This window comes from Cibotium barometz, chromosome 15, assembly GCF_041138505.1.
Source record: "Cibotium barometz isolate CiBa-2024 chromosome 15, ASM4113850v1, whole genome shotgun sequence".
In the NCBI taxonomy this organism is placed as follows: Eukaryota; Viridiplantae; Streptophyta; class Polypodiopsida; order Cyatheales; family Cibotiaceae; genus Cibotium; species Cibotium barometz.
In genome coordinates, this window is record NC_141060.1 from 56,221,043 (window position 1) to 56,247,242 (window position 26,200).

General features: G+C 41.1%; 1 protein-coding gene across 3 annotated transcripts in view; it reads left to right on the top strand.

Annotated features, from left to right (window-relative positions):
• Positions 1-19,397: 19,397 nt before the first annotated feature.
• Positions 19,398-26,200, top strand: part of LOC147631445 (uncharacterized) — a 178,369-nt gene continuing 171,566 nt past the window's right edge. For 2 of the 3 annotated variants that reach the window (XR_015267586.1, XM_086809841.1), the window contains exons 1-4: positions 19,401-19,580; positions 19,671-19,780; positions 19,870-19,918; positions 20,023-20,196. Coding sequence is in view for 2 of the 3 variants with exons in the window: in XM_086809841.1 (XP_086665967.1) it covers positions 19,487-19,580; positions 19,671-19,780; positions 19,870-19,918; positions 20,023-20,196 (427 nt within the window). In the remaining variant the exon portion in view is untranslated. Of the gene's footprint in view, positions 19,581-19,670; positions 19,781-19,869; positions 19,919-20,022; positions 20,197-26,200 lie in introns of all 3 variants that reach the window. The other variant, XM_086809842.1, reaches the window with a different exon arrangement.

Below are 26,200 nucleotides of genomic sequence, written 5' to 3' on the forward strand. Positions count from 1 at the left end.
ATTGAAGCTCGATGGGGCTACTTTAAACTATGCTACAGATGTAGTCAATTTCTACAAAGAATAAGTTATCTGAGGGAGCTAGAACTAGTTGTCCATCAAAACAAAGGGAATGTGCTTAGGAATTTTGGGAGGCCAAAGTGAGAGATGTAAACAAGGAGGTAAAGTGGAATTGCGAGCTTATTAAAATAAGCAATCATTGTCAATGCATGCTATTCATGATCACAACCCTCGAGATCCAACAAGACTTGAACTAGAAAATCGGCATGCTTTTGTGATGCATGCATGCATGGGCATTGGAATAGATATGCCAACAAAGCACATGTACAACCCTAGAGGTTTCACACCTTGGTGCCTCTGCCCGATTTAGCTGCCCCTGTGGATGAGAAAGATGCATCTAATGACATGACATATGAAGGCTATCCTGATGTGTTAAGCAATGCACTGCATGTTGGTGATGCTTTTGCAATGAATCCAGAAATTGTAACCAATGAAGAGGGTGTAGACTTTTACCTAGTTAAGTGTATTGCAATTAAGGAGCGTGTTGAAGAGAGCTATGTTGATGAATGGGAAAATGATATTGCCAAGGATTCTTATTTCATTGAGGGTCTATACTACAAGCAGATAGAAGATGCTTATTTTAAACTGCTCATTAATATGCCCCTAGTTCCCATACTTTCACACCTTGTGCGTTGTATCAAAATACCCATGGAGCGGATTCTAAAGCAAAGACAAATATACATTCTCACTCTAGAAACCTATAATAGCATCCCCTTTGAAATTGACATGTAACTACCTTCACAATGTAAACAATTGTGGGAGTCACGCAGTTGTGGGAGTCAATAATCTGCCCAAAGAAAGAGGATGCAACATTCCACAATAGGAAGTGTATGCTGGGGGAATGCAAAAACTGTGGTGTAAAGATATTCGCATGCTGCCCTTTGGAGGCCAACAAGCAAGGACAAAACATTACTGTGAAAGTTTTTAATATGTGGAGGTGGAAGACCAGACGGGAAATAAGAAGAAGAGAAAAGATCTCCTAAATAAGCAGATGCAGTTTTCGCAACTTCTACAATTCTTGAAGACCAAGCTGAAGTTTTTCATCACGCACAATTATGTCGCTTGTTGATGGTAGGCACAACAATTCAAAGACTGTATTCTTAAATTCTCGGATGATGTGGTTTTCTTAGTTGGTAGACTTTGCAAAGAATTATGTATTCAAAGAGAAGAATGAGATTCACTTTATGCATTAACACTCTACACAGTGCACAATATTTGTACACATAACTTAATATTGTAAGGCAAGTGAAGTTGTCAAAATAGTTCTTTTCTTCATATGAGATAACAGAGTGCACACAACAATACATTGTTTGTCTAGCATTGCTTCATGGTGCACTATGAGTGGCTGAAAGGATTGGGAGTTACACCAAAGAGGCATTGGGTTTGGTCTGATGGGTATGCTTCTCAGTTCAAGGCTTGCAGGCCCTTCTATTTTATCGTCAAGATATGCAGGATTGATAGGGATTAAGATGAGTCACTTCTTCTCTGCAAACATGGCATGGCAAGGGAGAGCATGATGGGATAGGGGATATTGTAAAAAGAGCAATGACACACAAACAATTGAAGCTCGATGGGGCTACTTTAAACTATGCTACAGACGTAGAGTCAATTTCTGCAAAGATAAGTTATCTAAGGGAGCTAAAGCTAGTTGTCCATCAAAATAAAGGGAATGTGCTTGGGAATTTTGGGAGGCCAACGTGAGATTTGTAAACAAGGAGGTAAAGTGGAATTGCGAGCCTATTAAGCAATCACGCTCAATGCATGCTATTCATGGTCACAACCCTCGAGATCCAACAAGACTTGAACCAAAAAATTGACATGCTTTTGTGATGCATGCACGCATGGACATTGGAATAGATATGTCAACAAAGCACATGTACAACCCTAGAGGTTTCACACCTTAGTGCTTCTGCCCGATTCAACAACCCCTGTGGATAAGGTAGATGCATATGATGACATGACATATGAAGGCTATCCTGATGTGTTAAGCAATGCACTGCATGTTGGTGACACTTTTGCAATGAATCCAAAAATTACAACCAATGAAGAGGGTGTAGACTTTTACCTAGTTAAGTGTATTGCAATTAAGTAGCGTACTGAAGAGATCGATGTTGATGAATGGGAAAATGAAATTGCCAAGGAGTCTTATTTCATTGAGGGTCTATACTACAAGTAAATAGAAGATGCTTATTCTTTTAAACTAATCATTAGTATGCCCCTAGTTCACATACTTTCACACCTTGTGCGTTGTATCAAGATACCCATGGAGCGGATTCCAAAGTGAAGGCAAATATACATTATCACTCCAGAAACCTAAAATAGCATCCCCTTTGAAATTGACATGTAACCACCTTTACAATGTAAACATGGTGTTTTGGAAATATTGTGTGCATTTATGTACTTGCTGCCTTTTTTGTTATGAAACTTTAACTTATTAAGTTTTAATGATCACCCAGCACCTTATACATACTTTGTAATACAATATATATTGCATTGTCAAGCTCTACTGAGGCTCTGCCATCCTTTAAAAAATGTTGTGCACAATGTATCTTCTACCATGCTCCCATCAAAAGAATAATGTGTCAAAAAACACGTGCAAAACAAATCTAGTAGTGTTGCTAGACACACACATGCAAAACAACAATGTCCCAATATATACATGCTTAATAGAACCAATAAAGACTACTAATTAACACATCAACTAAATTGGTACTGCAAGATAGCACTTGATGGTGTTGCATCGGGTGCTGCTAATTAACACCTACACACACTACTAATTAACACCTAAACAATGCTTAAAGAACATAGTAATTACTAAAAGTGAAAAGGTAGATGGATGAGGCTTCCACAATAGAGTATGATTTGATCAACTTAAAGTATTCACTTTACAGAATCTCAATGATTTTATTAGCTACTATAGGGTATGTAGCTACAAGAACCCCTAGATTGGAGTGTGGCTTTGAAGATTCCTCTTAAAAATGCCTCTGCATCTCTTCGTGTAGCTTCCTTTACCTTTCTTCCCAATCCAGCCTCTCTGCCTCAGCATATGCCTCCATTTGTCTCCTCCAGTTTTTTTGTTTCCACTTATCCTATTCTTCCCTTACAGATTCTTCATGCCATTTCTTCATCACAGCATCTGAGAATTTGTCTTTTCTTGCTTCAAAGGCATGTGTATCAATATACTCTTGACAATTGTCACTCTGTAGCCATAAAAATAGCCAAGTCTTTAGGTCATCCTTTAAAAAACATTCTCTTTCCTTGGGAGTTTTTTGGTACATCTGGAGTACTAAACCAGGTCCCACCTCATTGTGATACACCTTGTAAGTGATATCATTGAGTATCAAAGTGTTTTGGTTATTGAAATAAGGGTAAAGTCCCAAGATTTTTAAAGAACACTAGTCTACCTTGCACTGTCTAGTTGGCCACTACACAATCTTCTTCTGCAAGCAAATTGACAAGCATTTTCCTTTGTTATGGAAATATTACATTAAGTATACCACAAAGCTTAGGTCTCCTACATACACTCTGAAAAAAAAAAATTGGATGCACTAATTCAAGAACTCATGGACATCTTTCTGACATAGCACATTACATAGGTGGTTAACTTTATAGTGGACTAGGTCACTACCTGTAAGAAGGCTGCTTCATGCCAAATTGGGTTTTAACAATATGACACAACAAACCATTGAGGTCTAGAACAATAGCCCTTCTTTCATTTTCTTTATGCTTGGGTACCCATAATGGGTTTGGCAAATGATACCATCTTATGACAGAACCCATCCGAGGGATGCATAAAGCACAGCTTGGCTTCAATTTCTTGTAGATAATCATGACAGCGCTTCTCCAACTGATGACACACAATTTGGATCTTCTTGGACATCTAACGCACCCACACTCTGCAAACGACAAGATAACTTTCACCTGGAAAAAAAGCCACAAAACTTTGTGACAAATAGAGGCTTAGGGGGGTGGGCCTCTATGATGACAAGTACTCTAATGCAAACATAAATACTATAATATTGCAAAAAAACATGCAAAAAGAATATCTTTCAATAGATCAAACTTTTTTAAATGGTGAAGTAGGCTAAAACATTCTAGATATAAGGTTTGATTTACAAAAGTGTAAGTCACGAAATTGTGGTAATATTTTCCTAACAATGGCAAGTGCAAAATAGGCTTTAAAACAAACACAAGAAATCCCAACTATGGGAACAATGTCATAATTTTTTGCAAGCACGTGGTTTGCCGGACTTCATTTCACTGCTGTGAGCACTCGTCGTCGCAGACTGGGCTTTGGCTTTTTTTGCAGGTGTAACCCATGGTGTGTGACCTTCTTTTCTATCTTCTTACTTTTCTTGTACAACAAGAATGGTGAAGTCTCCCACTTCCTTGTTTAGATCAGCCTTGTCTTGACCTCCTCTGGCGCTCCCATGCACTTTTGCAACAACAAGTTTGGCCTATGAGATGGGGCTTCCACATCCTTGTTCAACTCACACTTCTCTTGGCCTTTGACCATAAAGGCTTTCTCATCATTCATGAAAGGTTTGGGTAGTGAAGCATCTCCCACCTTGTTACCTCCTTTAGTGCTATGCTCACCCTTCTCTTTGCAAGAGGTTTGGGTAGCAAAGTGTCTTGGTGCTTGGTCAGCTCACCCTTCTCTTTGCCCCCTCCTTTAGTGCTATGCACTTCATCCATAGATTTTTCTCCTTGCCTTTTTGCCACCTCCTTCTCCAACTCAACCTTCTTGAGTCTTACTGCCCCTGCCCCTTGTTCTCAACACAACATTCCCTTCTCTTTCTAGTATGTCTTTGATCACTTATGCTTCAAGGTCCTTGTCTAGCTCACCTCTTTGTGCTACTTCTTTCATACCTATCTACACTTCAGATACAACAATTGCCACATACTCATTAGCATCGTCTGGCTCGGCATTACCCTATGGCTTGGCTGCATCCTACAAATTCCCCTTCTCTATACCTTGGCCTCTGCTCCCACCACTCTCACTAGATGTACTCTGACCAACCTCCTCCATGCTCTCATCCCTACACCTATGCTCTCCTCTAGTTCCTTTCCTACCTTTTTCAGCTCCCATTTGTTATCATCATTAATGTCAAAGCTATTCTCTTCACTATCGATATCCTCTCAACTATCATGGCCAGCACTGCTATCAGCTTCAATGTTGATTGGTGGTGAACAAGATGGTATTTAGCCTTCGATCATGGTCCCTTCAAGCGGATGCTCATTGATCATGGTCCCTTCAAGATGGTATTTAGCCTTCGATCATGGTCCCTTCAAGCGGATGCTCATTGAAGGAGTGAATCCCCACATCATCCTTCACCATTCCATCACCCACATCATCCTTGACTAGCTTTGAGGCTACCTTGTCTTGCCCATCTACAGATACAACCTCTTGATGCCCTGTTCTTTGAGCACTCTTCTCTGTTGTTGTGTGTTTTGTAAATGAGTAAATATGATGACCTGCATAGTCACACATGTAAACATACAACACATTAGAGCATTGCTTTTTTGGAAACACAAGGGGACCTTGTTACATAGCATATACAACAAGAAGATGCTAATTAATTACCAAAAGAGGAATAGTGCTAATTAATATATACTGCAACTTACCATTGAGAGAGAGATATTATCATATACTTCTACTAGGCATACATAGAGGTATGTTGGAAGCTAGCTCATAAAGCACATAATTTATCTTAATCATAGTGCTAAATAGCACACCTACATTAGGCAAAGTGCTAAGTAGCACCTCCTAACATTAGCTAAAGTGCTAAGTAGCACCTGCTAACATTAGGTAAAGTAGTACTTATCACTTGCTACATGAGCCAGAATACTAAAGTATATGAGTTGGTGACCTTAGACAATGTTATTTATCAGTTTATTGACTTAAACTAGGGCAGGCAACTAATTAATAGTGCCTAATGTCACCATCTATTATTTAGCATTTTGGCTCATGTAGCAAGGTGCTACTGCTACATGAGCCACAATGCTAAATAGCACCTAGTGTCATTGGGTAAAGTGGTACTTAGCACTTGCTACATGAGCCACAATGCTAAATAGCACCTAGTGTCATTGGGCACTGTTAATTAGTAGTTTTTATTGACTTGAACTACGGCAAGGTGCTATTTAGCAAAGTATTAATTAGCACATCTAGACATACTAACTAGGACTTGCTCACGTCCAACATAGTGCTAATTAGCACCAGTTGACAGCTTACATAGTTCTTAACAACACCTCCTTCTCCTAGATGGTGCTAATTAGCACTCTATGATGGTATATCAATAGATGCTAACTAGCACTTTGTAGTATGTCTGCAAATGCTAATTAGCACTCTGTAGTATGTCAGTAGTTGCCAATTAACACTTTGTAGTATGCCTACAGGTGCTTATTAGCATTCTATAGTAAGCAACTATTGACATATTGTAGAGTGCTAATTAGCACCTGTAGACAGACTACTTACAGAGTGTTAATTAGCATTCTATAGTAAGCAACTATTGACATATTGTAGAGTGCTAATTAGCACCTGTAGACATACTACTTACAGAGTGTTAATTAGCACTTGTAGATATACTATAGGGTGCTAATTAGCACCTATAGACACACTACAGAGTGCTAATTAGCACCTATAGACATTCTTCAAAGGCTTATTTAGCACCTATTGACATGAAAACTAGCTTACCACATATCTAAAATGAACTTACATCTATCAAACCCTTGGAAGCCCACATAGGACATGGCACTTGATGGTATCTAAATACTATAATTTGTAGCTCTGTATTTGTTGCTGAGTTGGCATGCAGGCAAAACAGAGGGAGTGGTTGTTGCAAGGTAGAACCACAAGCATATATACCTCCTAGTTAAAAATAGGTAAACTACATGCAACACATTTTCCCTTCACTTCCACCTTCTTGATAATAGGGAGAGGTGTAGATGATGGGTGAAGGGAGATGAAACCATTGTACCCTTCATGTGCTTGCCAATGCATCTTTGACACCAATTCATATTCACCTTCCAACTCCTTAACAAACTCAACTTGGATCTACATGTCAACCTATAAGAGTAAACACACGTGCACATAAGCCACTTACGAAAATGATAGATTATAGCATGTGGCCACATCACAATAAAAAATCAAAGCGTTAAACCCATCACCTCCAACCCCAAGAGATTCACAGGCTTGTCTGTCAACAACGATCCCCGGAGCGAGAAACTTCATGGCTTACTCATGGGGCTGGCTATTTACACACACAAAGAAAGTATGGTTGGTGAGTCGAGGGCTACGTCAAGAGGCAAAGAAGCCAATGTCTCTTCCGCTATGCGTATCATCTCTTTTAGTGCTTTAACAGTTGAGAACACTTTGTCATTGCTCTTCTGTGCAATCCTTGCCTCCTCAAGCTTTTGTTTCAGTGAATTCAAGCTACTCTCTGCCAACTGCAGGGTCTTCTCAACATCAACAACCAATTTGTTTACCTTTGCTATATAGCCTAATGATCTTAAGGAGGGATTATCGAGCACAAACTCTGAACCCCACCCATATTGCATCTTTTCTCACTGGGGTTGCTATAGATTTACTACTTTGCAGAGATTCTAAGTGGGAGGCCTCTTTTCACCTCAAGTGCCCTCCACTACTCTGCACATGAAGACAAAGCATAATCAATTTGATGTTGATTAGATAACCATAAGAAAATCTAGGTAAGGTGTTGTACTACACTGCAAAAGCTAGTCTCTAAATTGCAGATTGCGTTGTCTATCAATAAAAACACACACCAGAGAGAGAGAGAGAGAGGGGGGGGGGAGGGGAGAGAGATAAGCACAAAAAGCATACAAGGAAAATAGGGACAACATTAGAGTGATTTTGGGCAAAAGCTAAATGAAGCAGCACACAGACCTCCACCCAAATGAAGACACACGCACGCACACACACACACGCATGCATGCATACACAGGAAGGGAGAGAGAGAGAGAGAGAGAGAGAGAGAGAGAGAGAGAGAGAGAGAGAGAGAGAGAGAGGAAGGGAGGAGGAGCAAAAGAGACAAAGCGATAGAGTGTTACATGTTGAAGTCAGTGAACAAGATGCCCTTTTTGAGTTGTTAGAAGATGCCATTTTTGAAGCTTTTTGTCCTAAGGGCTTTGCAGGCAGTGGGGTGGTTAAAGGTATTACTTTTTGTCTGTGAGATGGAGATGGAGTTGGGGGCTTTGCACTTGTTATAGCAGCTCCCTTTGCTGATGTAGCTTCCGAGGAGGTGGCGATGGTGATGAGACAAGCTCCTATATGATGGAGAGGAAGACTCAAAATGCACTCTCTTGTGTCAAGTCTCCCTTTGTGACCCCTCACCTCCCCCCTATAGGACAACCCCACAAGCATGCCTCTACTTCTTCATCATGACTCCACTACATTCTGTTTGTTGCCAATGGCCCATAGCAGGCTTCAGTTTTGAACCACTTTGCATGTTACTCCCATACTCCAGGATGGTTTCTTCACACATGCATGAAGTATTTTCAAACATACGTATTTGAAAAGAAGGAGAATAAAATCATTTGTGAAAACTTTCAATTTTGAAAGACATATATAATTCTTTCATTTAGAATGCTATAAAAACATTATGCTTGCATATGCTTTCATTTAGAATGCTATAAAAACATTATGCTTGCATATGCTTACAAGCACAAAAAGCGTAGTGCATTAACATGCTTTCACCCAATGGAAGAGCTTGAATTGCAAATTCTTGTGGGAATCACTCATCAAAATGCATCTCAATCCATGGGTCAAACTTTAAAGGGAGTTGAAGAGGATGCTAATATGGGTAGTGCCCATATGCACACCTTTCAAAGTTTGCAAGCCATTTCAAACGACACTCTCTTAAAATTTCTTGTTGATAAACTTGATTTGAACCCACTCATGGATAGACTGGATATCATCAATCATACCTTGAATTCAAAGTTTGAATCTATGGCTACCAAGATGGGAGCTTGAAGATCAATTGAGAGTAGAATTGGTAGGGTTCATGAGGGCAAACAACCTAAGCATGAAGCTCATTATGGTGGGCACAAGGGATGTAAATAAGACATGCAAGAGGATTCTATGAAGGCTCCTTCCTTGGGGTTTATGATGAATGCTAGGAGACCCCTCATAAAAGATCTGAAGCCTTCTTCATTTCAGCCTGGTACTTCTCAAGTGAATAAGCAAACCACCTCATTCAAGCCTATGGATCCATGCTTTGGACATGCCAAGAGGGTACCATCTTATCCAAAAGAAAATCATCCCATCCTGGTAGATGAGGAGATGCATTAGGATGAGGATTGAACCGATCATGATTGGGAGCACATCTTTTGCACAAAGACAACTGGAAGTTCATGATAGTTGGATGGAGTTACCTTCTTTCATCAAGAAGGAGGACATATATTTTGCTCAATTTACTAACTCCTACATTCAATCACAAAAGAACAAGCCACATCATAAGAATTCCTTTTCAAACACTTCTAAGGATATCAAAGATAAGGTGTCCCCTCTCCAAATTCAAAAGTGAATGGTTCTGCTTTACGTGAGTTGGAGGAGTGGATTACTAAGTTAGATACTTATTTTAAGATTTATCCCAAGAGTGATCAAGACAAAGTGCAATTCGCTTCATTACACATGGAGGATTATGCTCATCAATGGTGGAGACATATGGTTAAACATAGGAATGTACCACAGTCATCATGGGAAAATTTGAAAAGAGAGATGAACTTGACCTTCATCTCACCTTGGGTACTTGATAGATACCATGAGCAATGGTATGAGCTTTCTCAAAAGGGCATGGTGGTAAGAGAATATACCAAGAGTTTCATGAAGCTTTCCGTGTATATGGAGGGTCTTAACAATAAGCAAATGAAGCTGAAGAAGTTCACGCATAGGTTGGATTTCTTCATAAGGTAAATGTATCGACTCAAATTCCAAATACTCTCAAGAAAGATATGAGGTTGGAATTCTTCATAAGGTAAATGTATCGACTTAAATTCCAAATACTCTCAAGAAAGATATGAGGTTGGCATAGCTTTATGAGCTTAAATACAGAAAATCACAACCCACTTCACTTATACAGGAAGCATACAAGCCACCAAATACTTATTCTAACATGAATAGAAACTCTCTCCTATTAACCACTCTGGTTAACATTACTTTTCAAGCATGGCTATGCTTATTGTTATCATGTTTTGTAACCGTGCAAAGTACTTAATGTAAAAGAGACATGGGATGACCAAGCTTATGGCTTATGTAATGCCGATCATGAATAGTTTTACATAGAGCTAGGAAGACTAGTTTTGGGCCCCCAATTGTAAATGGGCGGCCGGCCATTGTAACTATGAGGTCTTGTATATAAGACATTTATGAAATATAAAAAGGGACAATCCCATTAGTCTCATTTTAAGTTTTTTCTTCTCTCTCTCTCTCTCTCTCTCTCTCTCTCTCTCTCTCTCTCTCTCATTTGAGCTTGTGGATGTATGCTTGCTTACACGCTTGATTGTTGGTGTGTGCTTGTAGGGATGGTGATGCACTAGCTTCTCTCCTTCTCTTCCCTCTCTTTGCTCTCTACCAAGTCCCTCTTGCATGAATGTACTTTTTGTTCCAAGAATTTAAAAGAATCTTCTTTTTGTGTCCACTCTAGCAAGGGGGGGTCTTAATGTAGATGATAAGTGCATTGCCCATGATAGAGAATAGGACAAAGAGATTATACTTATCAGATCTTTAACCATTGGTGGTTTGTATAAATTGGACATGTTTATAATAAGTGTGATGTTTCTTATCTTTGGTAGACACTTCTTATATAATGAAAGATGCCTAGTTGTGGCATGCTAGGTTTGGCCATACTTCTATTGATGGTTTAATACTTCTGCAGAAACATGGAATGTTAGAGGATCTTTCTTAACTTGATCCACCACCACGATATGTTTGTGAAAGATGTATCCTTGGCAAAATTTCTCACCAATCTTTCCCAAAGAATGAGCAGATAGACCTGATCACAAATTGCAGCTTATACACAGTGATATGTGTGGTCCAATGAGGACTGCTTCTTTGGGAGGAGGAAACTTATACTTTGTTACATTCATTAATGACTACAACAAGTACGGCTAATCTTACCCTATGAAGGAAAAATCATAGGTATTTTCTCACTTTCAGCACTTTGTTGCTACTATGGTTATAAATAAAACTGGCTTTAAAAGTTCAAACTCTCTATTCATACAAAGGGAGGGAATATATGTTTCATGAATTAAAAGATTTTTTGGCATAAAAAGGCTTAAAGAAACAATGTTAAACTCCTTATACACTAGAGCAACATGGTGTTGCCAAAGTTGCTGAGAGGAGAAACAAGACTCTCATGTGGAGATAATTAGATGCATAGTTAAAGGTTAGAAGCGTCCACACAAGTTTTGGATGGAAGCAGTTCTTTATGCTACCTTCATTTTGAACATGTGCCCCACTAAAGCTTTGAAGGCTATTATTACACCTTATGAGGCTTGTTTCAATTGAAGACCTAAGGTTAAACACATGCAAGTTTTTTGTTGTTTGGCATATGTATATGTGCCAGCACAAAGCAGAACTAAGCTTGATGACAAGGTAGTGAAATGCATTTTTATTGGTTATAGTGTTGAAAGAAAAGGTTATCGTCTCTTAAAATACTCTCACCAAAAAGATTAATGTCAATAGGGATGTCATTTATACAGAGGACTTTGTCTATCTAATGATTATTATTAGTAGGAATGTAGTTTTTGCAAAGGACTGTCTATCCACCCAATGATAAAATTCAATATAAGCATGCATATGCCAATTCTTCGGACATATTTGATGGGTAATTACCTATGCCAGTATCTATTAATTCTCCGTAGATTTTGCCAATTGATCCTTGTTTGTTTGCAAGGGGGGAATGCTCAAGGACTTGATGTACCAACTTTAGATCAGCTGGAAGATGCAATCACAATGCTAAAAGATCAATTAGGAGATGCAGTCAGTGTTAAAAAATTAAAAATCAATGAATCTAGGTTTATGCCTAGATGGGTCAAAAGCACCTTATATAGGGTAGCAAATTGTCTGCTCCTTTTGTAGGGTAGAATCAAATCCGGCGTTAGAACCACTTCTTCAACAGAGATTGTTAAGTTTACATTTCTTAATTCTCTCCATGATGTAGATGAAGTTATCTTTTGAAGAAGCTCAAGAAGGTCCGAATTGGGTGAAAGCCATGTAGGATGAAATTCATGCCATTCTGAAAATGGTACTTGGGATTTAGTGGATCTTTACCACGTGGCAAGAAAGTTATTGATACCAAGTGGGTTTTCAAAGTCAAGAGAAAGGTAGATGGATCCGTTGGTAGATTCAAGGCAAGACTTGTTTGCAAAATGTTATGTTGAGCAGAAAGGGATTGATTATGTTGAGCAGAAAGGGATTGACTATGATGAAACTTCCACTCCCACTTCTTGTATGAACACCCCACTATCCGATTTGTTCTTGCTTTGGCAGCCCATTATGGATGAAAAGTACACCAATTGGACATCAAACCAACATTCTTGAATGGTGACTTGCAAGAAGAAGTTTATGTGAGTCAACCATATGGACTTGCCCATCATGGTTAAGAACAGAAGATATGCAAGCTCCTTATTAATAACGCTTTAAATGGTTTGAAATAAGCTCTTAGAGCTTGGTACCAAAAGATTCATGCCTACTTAATTAGACAAGGATTTTAAAAAAGTCTATGAAAAGCACTTTATATGTGAAAAAAAGGACAAGAAGGATTTACTTACTATCATTCTCTATGTAGATGACATACTAGTGATAGCAAGCACCAATGAGGATTTCATTACAGCTTTCAAGGTTGACCTTGCCTCAAATTTAAGATGTCAGATTTTGGTCTTTTGCACTACCACTTGGGTATACAGTTTATACAACAAGATGATGGTATAGATATTAAGCACTCATAATACATCAAGACACTACTCTAGAGGTTCAATATGGAAAGTTGCAAACCAATATTCAATAGGATCGCAGGACGTTGGGATCGTAGGACACGGATCATAGGATGTTGGGATTGTCAAAAAGTTGGATCGTTTGCAATCTGAGAGCTTGAATCTTTAGAAAGCTAGGTTGTCCCATCATTTGAGAGCTCAGGTAGCTAAAACCTTCGCGAGCCCGATCGTTCGAGGATAGCTACGATCTGAGATTTTGATCACCCGCCATGATCCGAGAGCCCAATTATTGGACAGCTGCAATCTAAGAGTATGATCATCCAGTCGTTGGATCATTTGATCGTTCATTTGTCATAATCATCTAATTGCTAGATCATCTTATCATTGGATCTTCGGATCATATGATCTTCGAAGATTTGAGGGTCTGATCATCAGATCATTGGAATTGTCATCTAAGATCTCACATCGTTGGGAATTTGGGATCATTTGTGATCTCACATCATTGGATTGTTGTGATTTGAGAAATCAATCGTGCTCACCAAAGCTCTGATACTTGCAGCTTCTATCGAGAAGAAGCACCTAAGAAGCTAGCCATCCCTTATCTTAATCCACCATTAACTCTTTGGTAATTAATGTTATCTTAATCCACCATTAACTCTTTGGTAATTAATGTTAGGTATTTGATAAGGCTTTATGATGCAGTAATCCATTATAATTAGCTCGTTGCACCTTGGTTAATGATAATTTGAGTAGAATATTAACAAGATTAATTGCATGCTATTAATCTCCTTTCTTAATCAAGAAACAATTCAAACTATCCTTAATCACTAAGTGATGTAACATTTATCACTATACACCTTTATTAAGCCTCAGGCTTTCTTAATCTCTATATAATCCAATAAATCTTATTATTGTCCACCTATTTTGTTCCCTTCCAACCTTTCTTTACACATTAAAGAAAGGGTTTTATCCCCTTTCAACATTTCTTTGCGGCCTTTCTTTACAAAATAATGTTTCTTTGCAAGAAAATCAACTAAGAACTAATACAGGTTGAAAGACTCAATACTTACTCAATGTATTGCACTCTAAATCCAAGTTATAGGCTAATTTTGCACAAGAACTTAAACTTTGTACACTTTCTTAATCAAGATTTGCAATCAACACTCTAAGATTTCAACTCTTCACACTTTCTTGATCAAGATTTGCAATCAGTACTCTAAGATTTTAACTTTGCACACTTTCTTGATCAAGATTTGTAATCAGCACTCTAAGATCTTCCAAAGACTTATAGAACAACCATTTCTTGATCTTTTTTCACCAAGATTTTCAAGATAATGTTGATTCTAGGGTTTGTTGTGTAATATTATACAAAAAAATAGGGTTTATAAAGTGATAAAAAAATTAAGGTTTAATCAAAGACTATGGTTTAAAAAACTCTAATGAAAAAGATAATCAAGAAATAGTACAAATTAAGATTTTTTTAAAATTATGATTAGTATATATCAAAAAATGATTAACATTAATCCCATTGGTACTCCACTCTCAACAAAGATCAAAGCAAATCTAAAAAATTGTGTAAAACCTAATCTAAAAATAATTAAGCATTAATTACTCTCTAAGCAAGCATCTAAAAATAATTAAGCACTAATTACTCCCTAAGCAAGGATCTAAGCAAAGCTATGATACCAATGCAAGAAAGCAATCAAGAGAAGGATTAGAACTCATTGGTTAAATTCCTTACAACTGGAGTCCACACAGGTTGCTCCTTAATCCCTAGAGTATTCATAGGTTCATGAAAAGAAGCCATAAAAGCTTGGGCAAGAAGCCATAAGCCCCAACAAAGGTAAAGTGTATAATGAGGATAAAACAATTTGGATAATGTATCAGCCATCATCCAAGTCCAGGCATTTGTTGAAAATGTTGCTCGTGAATACAAGATTTTGAATGCAAAATTTGAAAGGCTACAAGAGGAGATGTTCATGCCTCAACAGAGTAGTACCAGCAGTGGGGAGTGAAGGGTGGCCTATTACAATCCAATCTTTGGCTAAAAATTGTGTATTGCTACATCTAGAAGAAATGCTTTGTGCATTGAGATAAATATCTTAGACTTAAAACTTGAAGCCCTCATCCGTAACTTGATCCAATGCAAGGGCTATGTAATGGTACTTGATTGATATACAAGGCAGGTGTGCAAGAAAAGGAGCCAAAGAATCTATTGCATATATGAGATGCTCACCCTGCAGGCCCATATGGTCGGCGGCCTGTCCATGCTGTAGGCGGAGGATAGCTTCCTGTACCATCGAGTGGTTGGGTAAAGAAGCTAGCTGTGGTAGGTCGAGGCTCCTGTGGGGGCTGAGGTACAGGTGGCTACTGTGGGGCGTGGTATAGGCCCTCAGCATATGTGTGCCATGTCTATGGGTCTGCAATAGGTGTCCGGGGCTCTTTGAAGTGCCACCAGGGCTATCTCTACTCATGAAGAAATGAAAGATCTCTAGCTCCTGTATCTCTGCCAAGGCCCGCCTTTTGCGACGAGTAAGTCTCCTCATCTCTCTCCTCGACTCCTACTCTGTGATGGCTCCCAAGGCTCTCTGTATGCGGAGCCGTGAGTATAGGGCTCTGCACTCGTCATCATACCATCTGTTCTGGGGCATAGTCCCATATCTCACAGGCTCTCCTGAGTGGACACGATGTGGGAAGCTCTGTAATGCAGCCGTGTGTAGGAGTGATGCCAGTTGGTGGGCTCTGTAATGGTATCCACAGGTGCCAGGGGATCCATGAGTAGGAGCCCATCCTCTACTCTACCAGTGTATACGTCTGCCATGTCATGTGTGAAGTAGATGGTAGTGTGTGGCGTCGATATGTGGGGGGCTGGTGATACTGGTGATCCGGCTAGTGAAAATGAAAATGCCAAGTATGTATGATCTGCCCCAATAGGACGAGGTGGAATGGAGAATGAGGTGACAAGCTATGATACCTCCAAAGACCCCATAATGTAGTCTACCACCGTGCCTCCGGTCCGTGTATGACCCCCATGTAGGAAGCATGTCAGCCCTCCTGATCCCGGCCACTGTAGCATCCCGTTTATAAATAACGAGACGATGCCTGGCTCCCAACTCTAGTAAGTGGTCCCCATAATGTCCTCTGTCTGGTCCAGTGTCCTCTGATGCCCGACTAGCCCCTATCTCCTCTGGATCCACAGGGTGGAGGATCTCCATGTCATCATAGTCATACACCTCACACTGTTTGCTCTGTGTGTGGGCATTGAAGTCGCCCGTAAGAAATGCTTCCCCTAGTGTAGAATAATGCATAATCTCCTCTGACAGACAAGTGTATGGCGAGGCTCCTGTCTCCTCCTCCTGTGGCATGTCCTCTTTAATGACATAGGAGGATCCTGATGGAGAAAAGTAACATAGAGCTATGTATACAAACCTATCCTGTGAGAGCTGTAAGCTGATCCACATGTATCTGGCCTCTGGATCCTGTGCTACCACTCTCAGTCTCCCCTGTAGCTCCTGTCTGAATAGAACTGCTACTCCCCCCGACCCTCTCGAGGTACCCTGGCGTGTGGTCCTCCTGTATGCTGACTCCCACTGGAATCCCTCTACTTGAGGTAGCCCTCTCTCTGGGCTCTGATGTGTCTCTGTCAGAAGTATGATGTCTCTCCCCACCATAACATGCTCCAGTCGTCCAGGCTGCACCCATAGTGAACCATTACAGTTCCATACTGCCATGTGTATCTCTGTCAATGGCCTGGTCTGTGTCCCAATAGGCCCCAAATTGCTAATCCATGGGCCGGCCATCAATGATGACCCGACTTCTTGCCTTCTCTCCTCGCGTGTAAGACTCGTGGCATGCAAGCTCTCCTATGCTCAAGCTGCATCCTCGTGAGATCATCATCCAAGAAAATAGGAGCTCCCTCTAAACCTCGTAGTATGACCCTCTTCCTCATGAAGGTGACCCTCTCCGTCTCTCCTGCAAACTGTAGGATGAGGGCTCGCTTGCGTGTTGAGTCTTTCCCGGCTCTCCATGCTTTGGTGAAGGGGAGAGGGTGCTCTTCCTTGTAGCCGAGCTTCATGCATAGAAGCTGTCCATCTTTCTCGAGAGTGGAGTCGGGTGTCTCAGCTATACCTGTGACTCGAATGTTGAGGTGGCGGCATGCCTCATCTTCTCCTCCTCAATGGTGGTGTGTGAATGATTTGGTGTTCTTCCCTTTGAGTCTCCTCCCTCACTTCTTTACGGATGTTCTTCTTCACCACCTCAACCCATCCTGACTGCTTGGCTTCGAGTTTTCCCTCCATGTCCTTTGTGATCTCCTTGGAGATCTCTTCTTTGATGGCCGTGAGAGTGTTGTCATTGATCTCCCCTTCTTCCTTCTCAGTATTCTTGATGGCTACCATCACTTTCAATGCACTCACCTCCTCCTTGAGTCCCGTGTTCTCTTGTTCGAGGTTCGTGACCCGTGCTTCGAGAGCCATGATGTGCCGGTGTAGTTTGTTCTCCACCTCATTGAGGTTGGAATCGGATGTCTTCTTGTTCTCCTTGATTAGTGCCTTCATTGCCGTCTCGAGGGCCTCAAGTTTCTCTTGGAGACTCGGGGCCATTCCTCCAGATCACTCTGCAGTCCTTCCCACAGAGAGAGAGAGAGAGAGAGAGAGAGAGAGAGAGAGAGAGAGAGAGAGAGAGAGAGAGTTATGTTGCTGCCTTGGGGGCCTGAGCAAGGGTGGGTGGGGAAAGGGGGGCAGCCAACGCAGCGAACAGAAAGGCGTAGTGGGTGGCGAAGAGAGAGAGAGAGAGAGAGAGAGAGAGAGAGAGAGAGAGAGAGAGAGAGAGAGAGAGAGAGGGCGGAGAGTAAAGCGACGGGCACAGGGCAGAGGAGAGAAGCAAACAGTGAGAGAGGGGGCGGCGAAAGCAAACAGTGAAGCGCAGTGAACAGAAGCGCAGTGGGCGAGAGAGAGAGAGAGAGAGAGAGAGAGAGAGAGAGAGAGAGAGAGAAGCGACGGGCGAGCAGCGAAGAGTGAAGCGACGGGCACAAGGCAGAGGAGAGAGAGAGAGAGAGAGAAAGAGGATGTGCATGTGCATGTGTGTGTGCACAAACCTCACCACGCATCCCCACCATTAAAATTTAATTAATTAAACTTATGTGTGTGTGTGTGTGTGAGAGAGAGAAAGAGAGTTTCTACGTGTGAGAGTGTGTGTGTGTGTGAAGAGAGAGGGAGTGTGTGTGCGTGAGAGAGAGAGAGAGAGAGAGAGAGAGAGAGAGAGAGAGAAATGAAATGTTATATTAACGTCTTCAAAAGGCCAAAGTGACCTATGAGACCAAAGTTACAACCATGTGACATCTGATACACTGTCTGGAAAAGAAAAGAAAGAACTAAGTATCTAGCCCCACAATACATCAGTAGGGGGGGCATTCGGAAGCAGCAACTAGAGAGAGAGAGAGAGAGTTTCTATGTGTGAGATAGTTTGTATATGTGTGAGAGAGAGGGTGTGCATGTGTAGGTGTGTGTGCACAAACCTCATCACACATCCCCACCATTAAAATTTAATTAATTAAACTTGTGAGAGAGAGAGAGAGAGAGAGAGAATTTCTATGTGCGAGATAGTTTGTGTGGGAGAAGAGAGTGTGTGTTTGCATTAGTGCATGTGCGGGTGTTTACATGTGTGTGTGTGTGTGAGAGAGAGAGAGAGAGAGAGAGAGAGAGAGAGAGAGAGTGCATGTGTGTGCGTACATCTGCATCTATGTGTGTGTGCTTGAGAGAGAGTGAGATGGAACAGGTATGAAAAGAGAGAGAGAGAGAGAGAGAGAGAGAGAGAGAGAGAGGTGCAAAGAGGGAGGGTGAAAAGAGAGCGAGAGAGAATAAAAAGTAGCTTTTAATAAAATATAAATTAAATTAAATAAAAAATATATATGTATATGTGTATATACATGTATGTGTGTTTTTATTTACAGTTATACATACATACATACAAATATATATATGTGTGTGTATATACAGATGTGTGTGCATGTGTGTGTGTATACATATATATATATGTAAATGTATACACACACATATATATGTATCTGTGTGCGTATAATATATTTATCTATATATCTAAAAGTGAGCACACCTTACCACCCATTTCCATACATTAAAATTTAATCAAAATTAATTAAAATATGTATGTGTGTATTTATATTTTTAAATTCACCTATATATGTATGTATAAGTATATATGTCTATGTATAGCTATATATATCTAAAACATAATATTGTATATACTAATATTTACATGTGTGTGTGTGAGAGAGAGAGAGAGAAAATGTGTAAGTGAGAGATAGAAAGAGAGATGACTCTGGAACCTTGGTCGCCACAGCAACACGGGGGCCCAATACTAATTATTTCTAATTCAGGAGGGAGGGGCTCCTAAGGAAGGAACTTGAACACGGCCTAAAAGCCAACACACAGGCAGGCTCTTGTGATATTTTGTAGTATCAATGGCGGGGTGGCAAGCAGCAACCTCGTTTGCCACATTGTCTGCTGTTGCTAGCAGGATTACCATCGACCGAACCGACGCTCTCAGCCCTGTGGGTAAGATGCGATTATCTCGTGTGTTCGTCCCTCTCTTCACACTCGCAAGCGAAGTTCATACCTCTTAACATTCGCGCTGCGCTGAAGCAGGTGCCTATCCCCGTGAGCTTTCCACGCTGGTACGCAGGTCAGATTCCTCCCCACTGGACTCGCTGGTGAGCGGGCGTTGGGTGAAGCTCATCTGTGGAGCAAGCTTCGAGGTAATTTCTCCCTCGTGTGCTGATCGTCCCCTTCAATCGACATGTTTTTTGGTGGTGTTATCTTATCCGCCGGCGTGCCGTAACATCAGGATGTGGCTGACGTGCGAAATTTGTCCATGGTTTACACGCTTGCTGGCGGTGAGTGCTCCCTTCACCACAAATCTTATTTGATTCATCCCCCCAAACCCCCACCCCAAAATAAAAATTAGCCGCAACATAATCTATTTGCTTTGTGCCTATAGTGGACTGCATCGACTGTGCAGCGGACCCCCCTGTAGTCTCTGCTGTGAAGGAAGGCATAGATTTGGCTGTTCAGATAGCGGTCACCATTGGCCAAGATGATGCACCGTCGTTGAGAAGGCCTTGGGTCATGGTCAGCATCAATGACGATGAAGACCTCCATTTTCGCAAAGCTGGTGTGTTTGTTTTCTATCCATTTGATTTTTATGCAATCAAGAGGCGGGCAGTCTTAGCTGCCCCCTCCCCCATCCGACTCACCTTTTCAAGTTAGCCTCATTAATGAAAAATGGCTTTGATATGATCTAGGGAAAGTCATCTTAGCCGATAAAATCTGAAGCTCTTTTTCTGAGACAAATCACTAACTTCAAATGGGCTCTATCAAATGGCACGACAGAGAGGGAAATCCGGAGTCATTTAAGAAAGATGTCTATATTGGACTATAAAGCACTAAGCACTTTATTTGAAGTCACAGGACCCTTAAAAGACCATCACACTTTTTCCTATGTTGTAAGCTCAATATTGGTGTTGGCCATGCTAGGGCTAGCAAGGATGAGGTTTGGATAGCCTTGTGTAGGGCTCATTATGAGGAACCCATGGGTGGGGACATCTACCAGGAGCGTTGATCCTCAAGTAGCTCAGCACAACAACATCCGAGGGATGTGAGTTGGTGGTATGGGATGCTAGGGCATACTGTGGTATAGCAAAAGCCTAGAGGGCACTGTGCATGATCAACATGTCAATCCAATACCACATCATTTCACACATAAGTTGTAACTCCGTGTGGCTCAGCAGAGCAAGGGTTTCACATAACACTTAATGCAATCAAATACTTAAATTGGCCATAGCCTTAAGCATAGAAATGATGGAAGAGGAGATTACAAGAGAAGAATGGGAGTATGCAAGGGGATGTGACTACCATGTAAGCAAAGATATTTTGCTAAGATATATAATGTCGAATACTAAATCGCTTACATATAAGTTATATTAAAGATTTTTGATTGGGTTGTAGTATAAAGTGCATATACCACTTAATTCCTCAAAACTGTAAAAGGGAGACTTGCACATTTGACACCACATAGAGGTCGGAATCCCCCCCCCCCCCCCCCCCCCCCACTTGGAGTACTTTATTACACAAGGAGAAAAATATCATGTACAAGCTTTATCCACATACAACCATGAATAATTCATATACACGGGCTGTCATCAAAAAGCCCCATGAAAATGTCGAGAATGTGTATATTCTGTATGGATACCAGCCAACATAGCTACATTTAAACCCATATGGCTGAATCATAAGTCCATAAAGCTGTCCATGAGCCCATATGGCTGAATCATAGGCCCACAAAGCTGTCTGTAAGTGAATAATATGGTTGAGATACAATACCCCATGGCGATAACAATGGCTCAATGGCTCAATTTCATACCCTTTGATGATAGGAAGTGTCCAATGGCGGTCCATATATAACCAATTAAGAATAGAAATGCCCAATGGTTGAATATCATATTACAATGATTAAATACCCTTGCCTTCAATATTTCTTCGCGATGGAAGCCTTCAAAACAGTCCCTAACAGCCCGAGAGAGAGAGAGAGAGAGAGAGAGAGAGAGAGAGAGAGAGGGGAGGGGGGGTGGGAGTAGCCAGCATTAGGGCAGCTTGTAGCAGTGGTAGAGAGCTATAACCTTGGAGTAGAGATCCACCAAGAATAAAGAAGAGTTGCCAACATGATAGAGGCTAGTTTGCAGCAATAGAACTTGCTCAAATGAAGAGAGAGGGTTCGAATCTATAGGAATTTGGTGCTCTCATGAGCTAGAATGGCAAGTAAAAGCTATAATGACAAGTGGAGAGCTTAGATGACAAGTGTGAGGCCACTTGCCTCACTTTGATCCAGTGTCGTGCCACATGTCTCAATTTAAGAGACGGTTCCCACCCATAAAACTTCATCTATAAAAATATCTCAACTCGTAGACCTTTTGTCAAAGGCGCTTCAGCAAGTCTGCCCATTTACTTAGCTTACGGACGTAATGACGTGAATGGAATTTCCATTGGGGGTTGTCCAAAAATAGTAACCCTCCTACATTTTAGGAGTGTGATTCTTTGTATTCCACCTTTTAAGAACTGTATGTGAGCACCATTGTAGCCACTAAGGGTGGACTATTCTCGCCGGACCATCCTTGGGTGTCACACTAGATCATTCCAAAGTGGATCATTGCCACAGTGAGGACCATCCCATAGCAATTGGTGGACTATTCATAAATGGAAGCGCATGATAGGTGCATGTAGTGCTATCGAAGGTACTGCACTGGCACTCCGGAGTCCGATGGCTATGAGAGAGAGGAGATTCCACCGAGGCCTATCACTCCGATGGCATCCACCAGAAATAGGAGATGCCACCAACTCCATTGACTCCACCACGTCTTGTAGGAATCATTTAAAGGGGTCCTCAACTCATCCTAGAGGGTAGCCTTTATACCCCATCCTACATCCAAGAGTCCTCTCTCAAGAGTCAATATGCTGCTATAGTTGGAAGAGATTCAATTCACCATATCTTGTAGGAATCATTTAAAGGGGTCCTCAACTCATCCTAGAGGATAGCCTTCATACTCCATCCTACATCCAAGAGTCCTGTCTCAAGAGTCAATACGTTGCTATAGTTGGAAGAGATTCAATTATGTATCACCTAGGGACCCCCTTCCACTCTTCCCTATGGTAGCCAATCTTGGCAATCCTACCTTTGGCAACAATGCTGGAGGCCGAGCCAACCCCCTTGGCCTAGCGAACCTTCTTGGCACGGAACTCCTTTTCACAGTGTTGGGCTGGGTAAATGTCAAGCTTCCCACTTTTAGAGGATCTTCCGTTGAAGATGTAGATGACCACATCCGACGGTTCATTTCTATGTGCAAGAGCCGAGGTCTTGAGTAGGAGGATGCCTTCTTAGTACTCTTCGTGTCCCCTCTAGAAGGCTATGCAGATTGGGCCACTTTGAAGAGCACCTTCCTCCACACTTGCCGTCTTGGTAACTATGAGGATTGCCTTTTCTGGGAGTTGAGGGAACTGCAACTGCTATCAGGAGAGAGTGTGTCAAAACTCATGATATGGACCATAGTGCCATTGGCTCACCTATCGACTTACCCGGGTGACTTCATGGTGCGTCAATGGGTGACAGAGGCCTTGCCGAGGACCACCCAACAGAAGAGTCGGGAGAGTCAACCACCACCAACCACTTTGCTGGAATTTCAAGAGCTAGCCTCCCAACTTTAAATTTCACGTCTCATGTTTGAGCGTGATGTGGACTCTATACATCCAACATCAACACCACTCGATGAACTGGTGGCTCAATTGAAGCGGGAGCTAGAGGCACTCAAAGTGAGCCAGAAATCTCAAAGTGAGGAAAGCACTGTGCTTCAACTCAAGAAAGGAGATCGAGGAACTCGAGACCCAACAAGAAGCCAAGAAGGGATTGTGGTGTGCCATATGCTAGTCTCTAGGACACACCGTCTAAGAATTCTCAAAGAGGAGGTATTGCTCCTTTTGCAAAAAGGGAGGACTATTTTATGAAGGGATTCCGTCAACTTCATCAACAATAAGCCCTCACCCCGCCTCAACAATCCCTAACCTCGCTAGATTCTTTTTTCAAGAGGACTACATAGAAGACCCTACCATAGAACAACAGGTTGTAATTCATGCCTGAACCATCTGGAAACATTATCTTCTTGGGGCTGATCTTACAATGAAGAAAGATCACCAAAGCCTAAGATACTTTCTGACGCAAACCAAGCTCTCTAAGATTCATATGCGGATGGCAAACTTCCTCTCTATGTTTCAATTTTAGATTGTGCACACTCTAGGAAAGAAGAATGTTGTGCCAGATGCATTGTCCAAGAGACCATATGTGGCCGCAGTTTCCGTTGCTTCACATGGGGACCTCTGTGCCATGCGAGATTTATATCACTCCAATGCAGATTTTGCAAGTTTATGGACTTATTTGATGACTGGTCATGCACATGCTTCATATGTGATCAAACATGGCTATCTCATGAAGGATAACTACCTATGTGTGGTGTCTAACATGAGGCAAAAAGTTATGGATGAGTGTCATGCTCCTCCTTATGCTGGTCATAGAGGTATCTTGCCTACTACGTGCATGATTGAGTGCTATTTCTTTTGGCCAAGAATGCGCAAGGACATAGAAGCATATGTACGTGTCACCGAAGCATTAAATTATAGGTTGTTGTATGTGTGTGTGTATACATGTATGTGCGTATGTGTGTATATCTTTTCTTATATTGTTTATTTATTTATGTGTTTATGTATATGTGTATATATGTATGTATGTATGTATGTATATATGTGTGTGTGTGTGTGTGTGTATTTATACTTATATATATAATATAAATATTTTTTTTCATAATATGTATTTAATTATTCAAAAAAATAATAATATATATATATATATATCTACACATATATACACACATATATATAAATATACATATATATATATGTATATCTGTATATATACATATATATATCTACACATATATACACACATATATATAAGTATACAGATTTATCAAAGCAAGCACATTTTTTACCTGTAAAGACGACCATCAAACCCGAGCATATGGTGAAGGTCTTTCTTGCACAAGTGATTGATCAATGCGGAAGCAAAACATAGGAGAGAGAGAGAGAGAGAGAGAGAGAGAGAGAGAGAGAGAGAGAGATTAGACAATGAACATCTTTAGTATAGCATGAGGCTTTACGATGGAAATACTAGCCAACAGATGGGTGTAGAGCAATTGCGTGTGAATGATTGTTGGATTGGATAGATACAAGTGATGAGGGAAGACCTTTATATAGGGATGTCATGAACTGGCCGACTGCCCATGAACCTGGCCGACTAGCAGCCACGACTAGCATAAATCAAAAAATACAAGTGCGCCAATAAAATACCAAGTTCCCACAACACATGAGATGCACAAATTCTAACACCCCCTGTGCAGCTCATAGTGTGCAAAAGTCTGAAGAAGATAAGTTGATGAAGATGCAACCATGGACAGTCCAGTATTGTAGATACCGGATACACCTCGGAAAGAGCACCTACCAACCCGACTCCTCGAAACAAAAATGCCACCTTGAATAGCAAAGAAATCTGCTTGGCTCTAGGTATAGAATTATGAGTTGGCGGAAAAACACACGCCAATCATTCCCCAACAGTAGACGGTGAACACATCACGTCTCAAAAGACCTCGAACAATAAACTTGGAACTCATCCGGTCCATAATCTCTACTTCACTAAGCAATAGACTTGGAACACATCCAATCCATAGCTCCAAAAATGAACTTGTCTTTCCAGATATTTTACCTGCTTGGAACTTCGACACATTGGTCCCATGCACTAAAAGTCGGGGCTTGTGTGTCATGTGCACACCCGAAAGGTGTACAAGTGACATGGCATCATAAACATTAATAAGGAATTAATTGGGATTTATCAGGATTTATCTGGTATTTTCCAGCATTTTATCAGGCATTTAAGCATGGTATTCAGCATGTATCTCGCGGTATAGGCTGAGTACATCATCTAAAGCGGCACATTAGACTTCATTAGGCTTCATAGGCATTTATGGTGGCAGCCGACAAGTATTATGAGCATTTATGGCATTTATGGGCAGGTCGTGAGCATCTAGGAGCTGGCCGACCAGCATCATTCACACATATATATAGAAGCGCATCAGATTCAGTCCAGCATCCAAGCTTCTTTTCAGCGTTTTCCTTCCCGGGAGACAAGGGAAGTCAACGGGACAGCAGTTCACTCAGCATACAGTAATCATAGGCAGCATATTCAGTCCATGATCTCATCTCTCCTTAGCGTTTCTCATCCATGGAGCAAGGGAGAAGCAGATCAGCAGTTTAGCCAGCATATTCAGCACATAGTTCATCATTCCTACCTCCTACACAGAGGGAAGCCGGCACCGAAGGGTGGACCTCAGCATTGGAGCAAGGAACAGTGATCATCAGCATTCACCATATCCCTCTCATCCTGAGAAGGATCTTCATCTAGGACAGCATCATAGATCTATTTAGATCTTATTGTAACCCATTCATCTAATATAGCTGCATTGCATTGCATTGACACTATTTCTCTCTCTTAAGCATCATTAAGTGAAGTTTAGTTAGCCTAA